Raw genomic sequence first — 16589 nt, forward strand, 5'->3', positions numbered from 1 at the left:
TTGAGCACACGCGTGAATTTTAGAATATAGATTAAAGAGTAATGTTATTTAGTAGATTATTATATGATTGTCATACAATTTATGATGTAGTAGTAAAAATTAGCACTTGTAATTAAAAAGAAAAAAGAAAAAGAAGAAAGATGATTTTCATTGCTACGACATCCTACTTGTATGACAATCGTATACCAACCTATTAAATAGCATCACACTAAATTAAATAATTAAATTAATCATTTTCTATCAACTTTAACTTTTAAGATAAGTGATGATTTAACAATATATATATATATATATATATATATATATATTTGTAAGCGAATTAGCGAAGGATGCGCACTATGTTGTCCTTGTAATTGACATTAGTAGTCCCCATTAGTGCATGATCTTATGATGTAGCACTCGAACCTGTGAGGATTGCTTTGGCCAATCTTTCATTCATGGTTTGGTCTGAAATTTATGGGACTTGCCAGAGTTTCAGGTTACATTTTGCTTGTAATATCTTTTGCATCGAAACGACAGATATTTGTCTATTCTTGATGCCATTTAATTTCAATTCATAATTGAGTATTGTTCAAAGTACTACTAGTTCTTTATAAGTGTCACATTGCAAACCGACATAATAATCCATGTAACCCTTAGTTCTTTACACTTGCAAATTAACATGATAATCCACGTAACGCTTACCACATCAGTGGATTACCTGATGTGGATTACCACACCCACACGGTACTTCACAAACACACATTTCAATAAAATATGAGCTGTCATCCAAGATTTCAAGAGTGTTGGCAAAACTGTCGTTTTTCCAATACAAAATCTTTCTTCTTTTTTTACAAGTATTTTTGCAATGCAGAATCTTATTAGTATTAAATTGAAAAGTTTAAGCTCTCACCTAGTTGTTTTAACCTACCTCAAGAGCATGTTGAGGAGTATCAAGTAATTAATTTTATAAAATTTATTAGCGACCACAGTTGGGTTATTAAATAGAAAATTTTTGTGTTTCTACTTTCTCCCATGTTAATATGAATTACGGTTATGAATTGAAACGACAGGCTAATCAAGGAGGGAGCTGCTAAAGTCCAGGGAATGGGGAGCTCGATTTAGTTGACATTTTTCATTACATGCCACCAATAATATTCATCCAGTCATTTCCCAATCCATGGCTACCAACAGAGTATATCATGGTTAATTGACCTAACGAATGAACTTGGGAAAAAGTTCAATTTATAGGCATTTCGAGAATTTAAAAATAATAACAAAGAATATATTATCCATAAAAAGTGATTTAATATATATATAATTTCTCGATTGTAGGGTCATCAAGGAGACACGGTTACCTAAAACAACCCAGTCCTCTTAAGATAGACATTTTGTCTTGAGAATGAAGTTGAGAGTTCAGGGTTCTGTAAGTTTTAGGGACTTCAGGATATAAGCTGTTCTTACATCTTCAATTGCTTTACCAAAAGAATGAGACACGATACACCAAGTGAAAGACAAAAATTCAAATTGATTGCCATTAAGAAGTCAAAATTAGATCATGAAACTATAAAGTAATACAAGGGCTTTATGTCATCTTTCTATGGAATACGGGATTCTCTTGCATATTCATGTGTATTAAAATTGCGCCCCACTTTTCAACGAGATTAAATTACTTTTCAAAAAAAGGGTGGCTTTATTTTATCCGTCCTCAAGGATCTCCCTGTGTACATGCATGCATGAGGTGCTGCAGTACTTGTAATTATATCTATGAAAAGGAATTTTACCCGCCAGTGAAGTATTACAGCAGGAGCAAGTAATGTCGCCAGCTAACCCACTTTTGGATTGTGAGGTGCTTGGTACAATTGGGGCGTTATTACCTTGACCATTAAGGGCTGCAGCCGCAGCAATTCGCCTCTCAGCAGCAGCTGCCCTCTTTTCCCTCTCAGTGGCCAGTGCCCTTTTCAGCTCCTCCTGATTCAGTCACCAAAAAAAAGCTCATACAGTACATGTAATTGCGATTGAATAATTAAGACACTGACGTGGCAAAAGGGAAATAAAGTAAGGTAATAAAATAAGTGCGCCCTTCCCCAGCAAGCTCCAATCAAAAGTAAAATTGAAACCTTAAAAAAACAATCGATGTCATTAGCAAAAGCACCAGCATATGACCCCAAAATTGATTCGCCTTTTGATGATGTTATGAATACAAACGGGAAAAATTGTGCAAAGCATTTTTAAAACAATATAATGCTGTTTTATATATTAAGTTCATGTAAGATAGGGCCCGACTCTCTACACTAAAAATTTCAAACAATAATATTAACGATGACAACAACAATAATAATAATATCATTTTTATAATTCTAACCTCTTTAGAGATCTGTGAACCACCACTAGAATGCAATCCCTTGAGAATAGAAGTTGAAGTTGTTCCTTGATTCTCTACACCTTTTGAAGCATTCTGGCCGAGGGCAGCCTCAGACTGCAAAATCACACCAGGATGACATTGAAGATATGAAATTGAAATGGAAATAGTGAAGGGTAAATGTGTTTAAAAAGCAGGACCATTACATGCAGTTGATAACATGCTTTAGTTGATTAATAAAATAATATTAGAATGATGTGTGGTGTGGGGATCAAGCCCTCAGGCAGCTTTTCTTGACATGTTCAATTTGGCCAGTTGTAAGGATGCTTCAATAGCAGATCATTTGGAGTTTTCTAGTAAGTCTCATCAATATAATGTCAACTTTTTGAGAGTGACTTACAACTGGGAGGTGGATCTCTTTACCTCGTTCTTCAATTTGTGGTTTCCTTTAGATTGAAACGGGGTGACGAAGACAGCTTTGTTCGGTTTCTTCCAAGAGAAGGATGTTTGATGTTAAATCATACTATAATGTCCTTGTTCCCCGCAATAACACTCCTTTCCCTTGGAGAAGTGGCGGAACAAGGCTCCCTTGAGAATGGTTTTCTTTCCTTGGGCAGCTGCCTCAGGGAAGATTCTAATCATGGATAATCTTAGAACTTGGCATGTCATTGTGGTTGATTGGTATTGTATGTATAAGAAGAGTGGGGAGTTAGTGGACCACCTTTTACTACATTGTGAGATGTCTAATGCTCTATGGAATACCATCTTTAGCCTTGTAGGGTTGGCAAAGGTTATGCCTTGTCGAGTGGTAGATCTTTTTGCTAGCTGGAAATGGTATTTTGGTAGGATTCGGAATGCTGTTATATGGAAGAAGGTCCCCTCTTGCCTTATGTGGTGTCTTTTGAGGAAGAGAAATGATCCGAACTTTGAAGACTATGAACGGCAGTAGTGGAACTAAAGGATTTTTTCTTCAAGACTCCACTTGACAGCAGCCGTAGAGTCAATGTGCATTTTAATAAATTGCATTTGCTTATGAGAAAAAACACAAATTTTCTCAACAAAAAAATTCTCAAAATTCCACAGCCGGCTACTATAGCTCTCCAATTTAACAAACGGACTAACAGAAAGAATAATAATTAAGAACATGTTTGAGATTGCATTTGAAAAAAAAGCTTTTAAGTCAAAAAAACATTTTTTGGCAAAAGCTTCATTTTTAAGTTTTTGTCATTTTTAGAATAAAAAACAAAGTCGAAAAAGTACTTTTGAAATTTTTTATCAAACAGGCCAACTTTTTTTTGGCAGGGCTTTTTAAGTAGAACAAGGACTTTTTAAGCCCTCTAACACAATTCCAAACAAGCCCTAAATTTAAAATTGGAGCTTCAATGGGTCATGCACCCATGCTTCAAGGTCCAAGCTCAATGCACTTGACAAAATCTCTGAGGTGGTTTCGAAACAGGGTAATTAACATGCTTGACCTTTAATTATACTCTAATAATTAATGCTAGACACGAGGGTAATTCAAACTATAGATTTCATTATACTAAAAATCAGTTACTAGAAGTTGACTCCTCACTGCCACTCCCTTCTATTGGCTAAAAGCTACAAGAAAGAAAAAAAAAAAAAAAAAAGAGGAGGGGGAGGGGGGGGGGGGGAGGGGAAATCACATCAATTCAAATGTTATCCTAAATAAATCCAGGGTAAACATAGATTTAATTCTGGAGAGCATAAAACAAGACAAAAAACCTAAAGGCTAACAAATTCTCCATTACCATCTTTTCACAAAATATAAGGGGGAAGAAAAAAAAGCACTATGCACCTGAGCCTTCTTTTCTTTTGCTTTACGTAATTTCTTCAATTCTTTTGCTCTTGCTTTCTTCTTTGCATCTTTTTCTGCCTGAAGAACCACAAAAGGAAAACAACCAGTCTCTCATGTTAAGCATAGAATTTAATCTTGAAATGGTTAGATCAAGAAAGCAAGGGAAAATGCATCACTATTGAGAAAACAGATTTGGTTGGTAAAACCATTATGTATGTGAATATCATTGACTGATAAGAAGTTACACAATCACTCGAACACTGGGAAATCCATTATTTAAATGATTTTTTGACACCACCCCAAGGTAATGTGGCTCTCCGTGATGTATCCTGACGCTGCACAAGCTAACATGGAATATCTATGCTACAAAATACAATAAGGGACACAACCACCAAGATCCCAACTATGTATTCTTTTACAGCATAATGCCCTTTCCTCTTTGCATTATATTTTTCTTCAATATATGATGTTTCTAGTACATAACAGTTATGTGAATTTAACAAATAAATTGAATGAGACATGGCAACCAAGCCACAAAGAAAATAACCAAGATAATGATGTACGAATTTAGGAGTCATTTAACTCTCATTATACGCCACTCACTGATACATCATTGTTGACAGAAACAAATGTCTACCTGCTTAGCAGCTTGTGATTCCTCCATTTCTTTTGTCAATGCACTAGGCACTTTAGCAGCATTCCAATCCCACTTATCAAGGTTCGAGGCCATAAACCTTCTAAAAGTGTTCCTGACTTCCTTATCACTTGCCAGCATATATGGGGTCCGTCCTCTTTCATCATTGCAGCAAGGATCGAGACCCTGTTCTAGGAGTTCCAGAACCTTATAAGCATTGCCAGACTGTGCCGCTTCATGCAAAGGAGTTGATCCACCAGTAAGTTCAATCTCAGTCTCACTTGACATAGACAGTTCATCAGATTTTTTGTAACTTGAACAAGCATCCACATTATCCCAATGGCCCAACTTGTTACCCACATCTTCTTTGATGGAGCCCAGGCTGCCATTATTTATGGTACTCATACTTGAACATGAGTCCGCCTCGATGCTTGGTGGAATTTCCTTCTCATCTATCTCATAGCCAACTCGTGTCAATTGGCTATATATACGCTTGGCTTCCTTCAAGGTAGGCCTCCTAACAGTCAATGGAACATTTTGAACTACACAGTGCTGATGGCTAAAATAAGGTTTTTCCCCATTAAAGAGGAGTTGATGGTTGTTTGAAGGAGCATAAACAAAGATGCAAGTGGAAGCATCAAAATAAGGCTTCCAAGAAGCAAGTAGTTCTTGAATATCCTGAACAATTCATGACACAAGAATTCATCAACCTTAGAAGAGTTTAAAATCCATACTTTGGTACAGTCATGCATTCAAACATGCATGTGTCTGTGACCCCAACGTAAACTCTGATGCAATACAGCTAAGGCCATTTAATTTGGTTATCAAAAAGAATAATCATTGGAGTTAAAGATATCATAGAAGAGTAAATTAGGAAAGAAATTTGACAAAATTGAAGATAAAATAACGTTTGGATTATATAAAATTATCGTCGACATGGATGGCAAATGTTTTTCAAGAGATGTCTAAAATGTAAACATTTAAAGCACTAGCAATGATGTGTTAGTGTCAATCGATTTGAATTGATATTCATAGATATAAACCAGAATACCACATAAATTATGTGATAACAACAAAACTCAAACAATTAGGACACAGTTGAAGCAAACAATTTAGCTTTAATTACCTTCTTCAAAGCCAGTTCGTTATATCGACGAAGTGAAGCCCCAGCAGAATGTATAGCCCTGCCGCCAGCATCTTTTGATGACTGTTTTTTTCCAGCGTTGGCCCTTACAACATATCTACATGACAAAAAGAAGAGTTCAAGCACACTTTAGCAGACATAAAATGTTTGAATGACTGTAGACAGCGACCATTGAGCAAATCTTCTTCTTCTTTTTTCTGTTGATTGGTAATTTACGCATCAAGTTGGTATTGAATCAACAACTTTATAATCTACCTCATTCTTACAGAGGAGGAGGTGCAATTTGAGCTAAAGCTCATTGGCACCTATTGATCAGTTTATTTCCTCTCCTAAAGCCCCATTAACTTAAAGCAGACCAGAAGAAATAAGAGAGATTGCAAATATTCATCCTCAAGTCACCAAAAAGTGTCCCACTGTGTTGGTTATCCAAAACAGGTTGGAAACAGTAGCAGCAACTAAGTACAAAACCAACTTTTCCCTAGATAAAGGAAAGTGAATTTAAGACAATGAGGCAATGAAAACCACAATCTAGAGATGGCATGCTAGAAGACATATGAGCCCAAAGCTTAAGGCTTGCCTTTTGCTGCCATAAGGCTCATCCCATGGGTGCATGGCAGGAGCTTTTTTGATAAGTAATGATTCATATATCAAAAGCTAAGAGGGGTGCATGGCAGGAACGTGCTTCATTTGTGATTCTGATCTCAAAGGTTATGTAACATGACACATTGACAATCACAACATTAGGAGGAAATGACAACTTTCAAAAAGCCATGTGCCACTTAAATCTCAGAGCTTGCCTTGAAGCACAACATAAAATGATGCCTCAAGAGTCAAAGGCTAATATGTAGAGCGGATACTCCAAAGCTTAGGGGGCATTCAACCAATGCACGTCAAGCAAAGATAAAGACATATAAGAAAATCTCTGTATTTGCACTATCTAGTTCATTCAAAGAAGAAAATATACTAACCTGTGGAATGTTTTGCAAGCAACGACTAAGTTACCATCAAAGACACAACCAGCAAAGTGCCCACCACTTGCAAGCAACACAATTCTCAAATAGGTATTATCTCTAGGCTCCCGAATCAAACTTTTCAGTCTCTCGATCACTTCATTCTCTCTCAAGTATGGCACACCCCCGCCATTGACTACAACATTATTCTCATAAGAAACATTTTCAGATTCATTCATAAGTAAACTCTTCCAAACTGAAACTCTCTCTCCCGTATTAAGACAGAAAAATAGCTTTTGCTTAAGGTTTTCATTCATTCCCCTAGGCAAAGCACGGTTGGGACCAAACCCCTTGTCGGCTTCATCTTCTGATCCTGATATACTTGATACATCATAGTCGTTGAAAGAATCAGAGGTCAACTCATCAAAATCCTCCTCCCTCACAATGTTCTTTCCAGCAATGCTTAGCTTCACCTATTGTCACATATAACCAAGAATATGCTTCAAATGAGCATTCCTAGAATACAAAAACAAAACAAAACAAAAAATCCAAAAGTCTTATCAATATTTCTGCCATTCTACTGACCCAAAAAAAATTGTTTTCTCTAAACTTTGGAAAAGCTTATAAAGGAAACATATTTCACTGATCAATTCATTAACAGAATTTCAATTTCTTTTTCTTCTCTTTTTTTTTTTTGGGGGGGGGGGGGGGGGGGGTGGTAATAAATTTCACACACAGAGCTAAATTTTCCTAATTCAGTTCAAGTGAAACAAGATTAAAACCGATTTATCAAAAAGGAAAATGGAAGATACGGAATTCGGTTTACATTGAATCGATGAATATCGGACTTGAAGTGCGTGCGCTGGTCCTGGAGGGACTCGAACTCGGCCTTGCAGGTGTTGCAGGTCCATCTAGGTGTCGCTAAGACGTCTTTTTGGGCGGTTTTCTCGTCGCTTTCTGGGACGTCTAGGGTTTCGGCGGTGGATTCATTGGTGTGATCGAGCGGTTCGGAGATTGAAGTCAAAGAGGAGTGAGGGGATGAGAGAAGGCGGCAGGCGTCGAAGAAGCTGGGCGGGAGGTCGAAGATGCAACGTTGCCATTTCTCTTGCTGAAGGTTGGTCGAAGCGTTGCTGTCTTTGGTGTTGGTGCTTCTGCAAGGAGGATTATCGGCCTCCATGATCATCGATTAAGGTGTTCCTGTAATGAATGGCTTATATGCTTTTGACGATCCATGATTGCACTTAAAAACGACGGCGCTTTGTGTTCTGAAAAACGACGGCACCTCACGGTCGTTTAAAAGTGAATAGGGTTAGATGTCGGATAGGGATCCGGCTTTATATGTTGTAGTTTTTTTTTTTTTTTTAATTTATTTTGTTTTCAACATACAGAACGGGAAAGGAAAAATTAAAATAGAATAAAACATAAAAATGGTAGGCAACCCAAACAATAATCCCTAAACAATCGAAAACAGTGCAAAAAACAAGTAATAAAGTAACTAGCAAGACTAGGTTAAATAAATAACTCAGCCCATTAAGAAAGAGAAACTCATCTCCTTGACCCATTAACAGATTGATCGCCAAAATTTGAATGCAAGGTTTTTGGATTTCTCTGCTTTAAAGTCCCACTAGAAGTTTATGAACAGGAAACCCAAGGATTTGCACACAGTTTTGGGGAGAAGGAACTCATGGTATAGGAATGGAGAGTTGTGGCAACATATTTAATGGAACTGGTGTGGCTAGCTTGGGAGAGTTTGCTTTTGGCTTTGCACCCTCGATGCATTGTTGAACAGTGGTGAGAAGATAAAAAAATTAAAAAAAAAAAAAAAAGAAAAAACCTTTGGCTCGAGTGAAGAAAAACTGTAGCCCAAGATGTTTTGCTTTTGGTTGGCGTCGATTGAAATTGAGGATGCCCTGACCCTGATAAATTGCCCGTGGTTTTGGATTTTTTCCTTGAAGATGTCTTCAAACGGGTTAATTGGCCAAAACTGACCCTTAATCCTTCTCCTTTAAGTTACTTTTAAGGAGTTTTAATTGCAACCTCGACATATGCTTTTTAAGGTATAACACAAATGTGACTAACACTTTCCTGAATCGTGACAACAAACAAATACACAAAACTTATTACTGATTTTTTGATAAATAAAAGCAGATTGCATGGGTTTCGAACCTAAGACGTTGAGGAGCATACACAAAACTTATTACTTATACATATATACCAAAAAATTATCAGCATTAGACCTAACAAGATGAAAGAGAAGCACACAATTAAAGAGGCTACTTAATACCACATAGAGAAAAGGGAAGCACAACTGATCAGAAATACCCATAAATAAGGTCAAAACAGGGTTCGTCTTTAAATTTTCATTACAAAGTCGTTGAGTTTGGTTCTTTGGCCATTTTGACAGAGGCAATGAACACTTTCCACTCAGGTCCGGTTGCAACACTTTTCTCGGCAAGTTACTAAGATGTAAGAAGTACTTATACAACATAACGGTAAGTGACATATCGGCCTGCAGTCTCGCTTGGCCGGATTATCTTCACGACTTGTCCACGCTTCAGCCCATAATATCTCGCGACTGGATCAGTCACTTGAATACGAGGCAGCTGAACTCAGTTTACTCACAATACAGACAGAAAATGTCAGAATCTGATGGGATTTGCAACAGAAATGCAAAACAAGATATGCATTGTGAAGACTGACATCTCAACACGAGATCTAATAGCAAAAAATACATTATCTGAATTATTAACTAACACTGATATACCAGTTGAAAAAAATTGAAATGAACAATGAGTCAATGACTATGCCTTCATCACAGAATAATATTTCAATCATTTGAAAGTCTCAAGTGTGATAACTAATTTCCTCTTAAATGATAACACCTGTCTTTACAACAAATACTTTAATTATTGAACTTTCAGACAGCTACTTGAAAAGTAAGAGAGTCATTTGTAATTTCCCTTTAGTTATTGATACCACTATTTTCGTACAATTAGAATAATGTCAAGATAAATTATGTATCGAAAATGTTTATCAAACGTGACCACGGCATGAGAGTTTCCTTAGTGATTTATCTTTGGCAGAAACTTGAATACATGTCTATATCCTATATTAAAGCCACATGCTGATCGTAACAAAGAACTTCCCAACTGAAAATACTAACATTTTCTCACAGAATTCAGCAACGTTGGCTTGCATGTATTAACAGATTTGAGCTAATTTTTTCAGTAACAGAATCCATGCGTAACCTTTATGCAAAGGCCAAAAAGCATCTGTATCATAAATATGCCTCAAACCCAACGGTCCATCATATTACAACTAGTTTATAACTTAGTTTGACAAGTTATGTCTACTTCTTAGAGTGGACTTAGGAAAATTTATAGATTTGGGGCATTGAGATAGATTATATCAGCGGCACCATGCATAACGCACACTGCAAACAACCAAAGGGAATCTGACTTGGTAGGACCTAACATGCCCAGAGAACCAAACATACATTCAACATCACTAACCTAATCACTAGGGAAAATTTTGGCTAGTTCTGCTCATTAGCTCTATTATTACCCTTGGCTTCTAAAGCTTTACTGTATTTCAAACTAATATGGTTGCAGACTAACCAATCTCTAGCACAGAGTTGACTCTCAATGATTGATTTTGCGTAACAGTAATCATTACGATCAAACAAGATTGCATAGAGTGGACACATAAATAATATTTTTCATGGCATGTTGTAAGTAGGTCATGGCCTGTGTTGCATAGTGCAAGCCTCTGGTCTAAGCAACTAATCTTTTAGATGCTGACAAATATTACTCCCAGTATTTTCCAAATTTTTACAATTTATAAATGCAATTTTCACATCCACTGACCTGAGTTTCTTTCACGGTGTACCTTTCCAGCAAAGTTTTCTTCTCCTCAATTGTAAGTACCTGATGCTCAGGGACAAGAACATGCTCTTTAATGTTTATCAACAATTCTGCCTCCTGTATAAATGGTGCTATTAGTGAAAAATCTAAAAGGAAAAAAAATTACTATCTTCCAATAAGTTCAGGAAATAATGCATGCTAATAACTGAAGATGTGATTAATGTCACTGAATAATAACGTAAGATCAATATCAAAATCAGAGAAAATATTGACACCAAGCTGCAGTTGAATGTGTCACAGATATCAAGCAAATCCTATCGAGTAAAAACTCAGAGACAGAAAAGCAATGGTTCATATGTCATAAAATGAACCATTTACTTTGTCACATTTAGAATAGAACCAGCAGTTCAAATTAATGATGATGATAAATCTGTTTAAAACAAAAGAAAATATAACAACAAAGACAATTTCTTCCACACATCATTTGATCAAATTTCTTCAACCATCAAGGTCACTGAATGAATAAACATTCAAGTGTAATTTCTATGGTAAAAGTATATTATTCAGATGAACCTAGACATCCAATCTAACCATTATTAATTTTTGATCAATCAAATTAGTACGACCTTCATGTTCACTTAAATAGATATACCATTAGAACCTCAAAGGTCCTCGGGAGATGTGCAAATTAAGTAGGCCATCACAATGCCCTGATGTCTGTGATACTGAGAATCCTTGGGTAAAAAAAATGCTAGACAAAAAATCAACAGCCACAATTTTGTTCTTCAACATCACCAAAGCACTCAGTTTCACCTGGAAAACCTCCAATTGGAATTTTGTAGAAATCTCATTTATGGAGCTCCGAGCAAAAGGAGTTAAATTATGCTGAACGACCAAGATTGCTCTGAAAACATTCTCCGACTTCATTCGTTGGGAGTAAGTCTTCATTGTCTTAACACCAACCTTTGGTTCCTCAGGAAAGAAAACATAGATCTAACATACAAGAGACAACCAATAAGAAGACAAACAAAGGCATGGAGAGAAGAATACATGGGCGGTATGTTTCATACTGTCCAATCATATATATGTAAAGAAACTATGCACAGAGAACAATTGTGTCATACAAATTGATCTAGCTCTACTTTCCCTAATCCCAGAAGAACTATGGCAACAGTTAAATCACTGACAATAAAAATGTGAACGCCTTTATGATGAAAAAGAAACGGCAAGTATGGGGAAATTTTGCACAAGTCCTATTTTAAACTATACTGCAAGCAAGAAAAATTTGTGCACATGCAAGCCAATATCTTTATATTAAGAAGCCACTCTCCTTAGAGTTTCATATCTTTATTACGGATATAATCTTATCCTTAGGCACTGATATAAATAATAATGGACCTAAATATCAACCTGCTAGACCAAACTAATAAACAAGAGCAATCAGAAATCTACAAATTCAACCAAGAAAAGACCATTAGAGTCACAATTCTTCCAAATATCACATCGTCCACACCATGAAAAATTTTCATTTCACTTTATGCATGGGAAATGCCTACATCATAAAATATACAGACACACGGCACTACAGTTTCCTATAATTCCCCTTCAACCCATTAGTGTAAAATCCCTATGTGATCAACTATCAACCCCACATTAAACTCCTCGTACCCAATAATCAAGGAGTGAAAAGAAGCAGAGCCTCTCAGTCACATTTTACTTCAAGAAAAGCAATATAATGCTACTGCTACTAAAACAAAAAAGACTCAACTACATTAATAAGAATCACAAAAGCACGAAAAATGTAGACAAATAGAATTGAATAAATACCTGATCAGAGCTATCGTTTCGCTTGGCTTTATTGATAACAAGGTCTTCCCTTTTCATGCTCTCACCGTACTTATTCCTGAACTGCTCTTTGGTCATGTCAATCTCAAAGTCCCCAACAAAATATCCCCGGTCCTTCAGCATTTGCATCACTGTTCTTCGAATCCTGAAAAGCCTATTGATTTCCTCGTCCGACAGCGTCATTGCTTCGTTGATAAGTTTGCGAAAAGAGCTTGTTAATCACCTAACCCAACAAAATCTTCTTTTTTTTTAATTATCTTTGTCAATCATAATACTAATTTAAGTTTTGTGAGCAATTTCAGAATCAATATAATCTTTTTGAGCAACATATGACGGAAAATTAAAATATTTTTAAGCACCCTCCAAACCCTAAGTGGTTAATCGATGGCCAAGAGCTTCCAACGTACAAAATTGGGTTCACCGAGATTCTTAAAATCAAGAACCTATATAGTAAAAGTCCACATATGCCCCCCCTCCCCTCCCCCAAGCTAGCAAAAAGACAATAATGACCCTAACAATTTCTCAATAAGACAAAAATAAGTAATCAAGATGCATACATCTAAAGCTCCAGCTAGATGGAATAGACACACTGGTAAAGATTTTGAGTTCTGAACAACACACCGAGAACAGAACAGGTTTCTTACAAGCGAAACCTCCTTCCTCTAACTCATAAAATGAAAGCCGAAGTGACATAAATCAGGTAAATGTGACAATTTCAAATTTTCGAATATACAATGATAACCACAAGAAAGTTCCCACTATAGGATGTTTGATCATGCCTTTAGACTTCTTAATTTAAAGACGAATCAGGGGAGCACACTTGAAGGAGAAGATCCACAAACCCTCCTAAATATCACTAAAAGTAAACAAAGCATGAACTGAAGAGGGCAAAGCATTGAAAAAAAAGTCAACTTTACTAAGTTCTTTCACTTCTCCTAAAGAAAAGTCATCCGCTTTTTTTTTTTTCTATTACCAAACAACTTTCCTCACTTCTCTCACAAAATATTCAAATCTCATTTTACATTTCTATCACATCAATCACTTCTCATTCAAACAAAAAACCCACAACAAAACTCTTTACTAAACACACTCAAGGATATAGGCGATTTGCAAACACGCACACTGAACATCATATGCTACTGTTGCACAGCCTCAGAATTTGTCACAGCGGCCGACATTGACAATTGATATTATTACAAAAAATATATATTATAAGTACTCGAGATATCAATAAAAGCATAAGACACCTCATGTACATAGGAAGTATACAAAATAAGCCACCTGACAAGTAGGGGGAAAATGAAAAAGAAAATCATGATAACTATCACCAAAACGAAACAAAAGCAATTGATTCAATAGGAGCTCAGGAAAAATACAATCAAAACTTATCACGGCATTTGAAAACGATCCATTCAATAAACACCAATTCAAAGAAACGTACTTTTTAACTTACTTCAGAATCCGATTCAACTAATTATCAAAAACCCAAAAAGAAAAAAAGAAAAAAAAAACTTCCTTTTATATTATCTTAATATCTTCTACGGTTTATCTAGGCGTCCAAATCCACGGTTACAGACCCAAAGAGAAGGGTATTATACTTTGCGAATATATTTCATTCTCACATGACTTCGCTCCATAAAAACACAAACATTTGCTTCAATAAAGCAAAATTAAACACCCCATAACTGGAAAATATACAGTAAATATAAATAAACAATAATATATGGGAAACCTGGGCAACAGAATCGCACAAACTGAAAACAAAAACATTTAAAACATCGGACAATTGAAAGTGAAAGCAATAAAGGTGTTACTGATAACTGCTTACCTTTCACACGAGTAATCAACGTAAAGAAGCCGCCGGAGCGAGCCGACCACGGAACAGAGAGAGCGAGAGAGAGACAGAGAGAGACAGGGAACGAAATAAGAGGTAGTAGGGTTTCAATTGCTGGTGAGAATTGCGCAGCAATGAAGAGACGTCGTGTGGTATGTCTAAGTAATGCGACTTAAATGAGACCCGGATTTAGATCCCCTGAAATTCTCCTAAGAATTTCAGTTTCTCAAATTTAGATTTAAGCCATTCATTTTCATCTAAGAGCTATTATTTTGCCACATGTCCCACTATTAATAAAATAATAAAATAATGATGATTATTAATATCATTAAAAATTTATTATTATTTTATTAGTAGTGGGACACGTGGCAGAATAATGACTCTTGGATAAAAATTGATGGCTTAGATTTGAAATTTCAAAAACTAAAATTCTCCTTGGAATTCCAGGGGATCCGGATCCTATGAGACCCACCATGTGTGAGCCCGTAGGTAGCCTCATTCTTCTAGTTTTTTTTTTTTTTTTTTTTTTTTTAAGAAAAAAAAGTAGGTTGGAGAGACCAATTGTGGTTATTTTACCTAAGTGTGACCATAGTAGATAACACCTACCCACTGAGAGCTGCACATGAGGGGCCTAGACGGTGGAAACCGCAAGTGCTCCCTCAAGTTTGATTGAGCTATAGCCTGACTCAGTCCTACCAGGACATTAATGAGAATCCAAGGTAGTTAATACTAATCAGACATATGTTGTGTGTTTGTTTGATTTCGGTGGAAAAGAGTCAACTCCGTTACGTTTCTTTGCTTAAAATTTAATTTTAGATATTCATTTGGGGCAAAAAAAAAAATCATTTAATTTTTGGACCGCTCTATTGATAACATATTTGAAATTATATTAATCAACATAATGAATTAATATTTTTATATGTATTGATGATACTTAAGATATTAAACCTAAATATATACTATTATAAAAAAACAATGAAAAATCAAATTTCAGTTTTTAATTTTAATAATTAGGTCTTTAGGTTTTTCTCTAATTTTAAATAGGTCGCACTATTAGCTTACCGTCAAATGAATTAACAGTATGACATGTCAGCCTAATTAATTAATGTTACATAGCTCTTTATTTGGCACAATTACTTAAAATTTAAAATCTATCTTTAAATAAAAAAAAATTAAAAAGTTACAAACAATTTGAAAACAATTGGGCATTGTTTTTATGATAGTTTTAAGAGTCTTAGAAGCGAAAGAGGTCAATTTTTATACGAGTTAAGCATGTGAACATTATCATATTTGAGCTGATTTTATACGAGTATGTATTGATCAATATTCAAGCAAACTTTTTGTTAACAAACAACTCTTTTATTAATCAAATCAATACTCAATCGAGTTTATTTGAGTCAAGTTTATGAGCAGCTTAGCTCATTTAAGACGGCTCTAACCAAAGCGGCAAAGTCAATGAAGTTTAGAGGTGGTGCTAGCCAATGTTTGATATTCAGCCTTCTGACTCGAGCGGATAACAACATAGAGAGTTGCTGCTAAAGGTTGACACCTCACCTAGTACACCGTAACAAAATAAAACCAAAACACTGAATAATAACCAAATTCTCTAAAAATTAAAAAATCAACCCACGCCTAGACCGCCTAACCTTACCACGTCGGAGAGAGAAATAATCAGCCGTGAGAGAGATTACCGGCGCAACCCAGCCCCTGACCCACGGCGGGTCTCTGGCAAAGACCCGCCTGATCCACGGTACCCAGCCCCCTGCAACCGGGTTCCGGATCCCTGCGGTCCGGGTTCGTTAGGAATCGATTGTTGTTGTCTTGACATACGAGTCACAGCCAGGCAGGAAGAGGAGAGATCAACGACGGAGCTACTAGCCATGGGTCCTAAGGGAGATTGGAAGAAAAATCCGATCTTCACTCTCTCAAAGAACCATTCAGATTCCGAAGCCATGGGTCCAAACCTGTTTGTTCTCCCAGGTTCTGAAGCACTATTTTTTTTTCTGCAGGGGCTTCTGACCGCTCTCCTATGATCATTAAACTTGCAGATATGCCTAGATTTAAAAAACCATTCAGATTCTATAATTTTTGGGTTGATCACCCACACTTTCTAACTTTGGTTGATGAAGTTTGGAGAGAGGAAGCTCTGGTGATTCTTAGAG

The 16589-nt window shown here is 36.2% G+C and overlaps 2 protein-coding genes across 4 annotated transcripts; both read right to left on the reverse strand.

Moving 5' to 3' along the window:
- Positions 1–1484: 1484 nt before the first annotated feature.
- LOC132187174 (zinc finger protein-like protein) lies at positions 1485–8128 on the reverse strand. Its single transcript, XM_059601390.2, has 7 exons — positions 7712–8128; positions 6904–7358; positions 5918–6032; positions 4795–5469; positions 4158–4235; positions 2345–2458; positions 1485–1950 (listed from the first exon to the last, which is right to left on the reverse strand). The coding sequence occupies exons 1-7, from the start codon at positions 8066–8068 to the stop codon at positions 1678–1680; spliced, it is 2067 nt and encodes a 688-aa protein (XP_059457373.2). The 5' UTR covers positions 8069–8128; the 3' UTR covers positions 1485–1677.
- A 1059-nt stretch (positions 8129–9187) lies between these two features.
- Positions 9188–14549, reverse strand: LOC132187717 (DNA-directed RNA polymerases II and IV subunit 5A). 3 transcript variants are annotated; one of them, XM_059602127.2, is made up of 5 exons: positions 14422–14541; positions 12576–12778; positions 11562–11741; positions 10752–10865; positions 9188–9488 (listed from the first exon to the last, which is right to left on the reverse strand). In XM_059602127.2, exons 2-5 carry the CDS (start codon positions 12774–12776, stop codon positions 9363–9365), a joined length of 621 nt encoding a protein of 206 aa, XP_059458110.1. In that variant the 5' UTR covers positions 12777–12778; positions 14422–14541; the 3' UTR covers positions 9188–9362. The 3 variants fall into 3 exon arrangements, with proteins under 3 accessions (XP_059458110.1, XP_059458109.1, XP_059458112.1); XM_059602126.2 differs by having other exon boundaries at positions 12576–12816; XM_059602129.2 differs by having other exon boundaries at positions 9413–9502; positions 12576–12816; positions 14422–14549.
- Positions 14550–16589: the final 2040 nt, after the last annotated feature.

The sequence above is a fragment of the Corylus avellana genome, chromosome 6 (genome assembly GCF_965113065.1).
Source record: "Corylus avellana chromosome 6, dhCorAvel1.hap1.2, whole genome shotgun sequence".
NCBI lineage: Eukaryota > Viridiplantae > Streptophyta > Magnoliopsida > Fagales > Betulaceae > Corylus > Corylus avellana.

Excerpts from the sequence above, each read along its gene's own strand:
- LOC132187174 (XM_059601390.2), bottom strand. The coding sequence starts at position 8,068 with ATGATCATGGAGGCCGATAATCCTCCTTGCAGAAGCACCAACACCAAA. Across the intron at positions 7,359-7,711 it reads CCGATATTCATCGATTCAAT|GTGAAGCTAAGCATTGCTGG; the intron begins GTAAACCGAATT and ends ATGTGACAATAG. Across the intron at positions 5,470-5,917 it reads ACGAACTGGCTTTGAAGAAG|GATATTCAAGAACTACTTGC; the intron begins GTAATTAAAGCT and ends TGAATTGTTCAG.
- LOC132187717 (XM_059602127.2), bottom strand. The coding sequence starts at position 12,776 with ATGACGCTGTCGGACGAGGAAATCAATAGGCTTTTCAGGATTCGAAGA. Across the intron at positions 10,866-11,561 it reads TCCAATTGGAGGTTTTCCAG|GAGGCAGAATTGTTGATAAA; the intron begins GTGAAACTGAGT and ends CCATTTATACAG. Across the intron at positions 9,489-10,751 it reads ACACCGTGAAAGAAACTCAG|CTGCCTCGTATTCAAGTGAC; the intron begins GTCAGTGGATGT and ends AACTGAGTTCAG.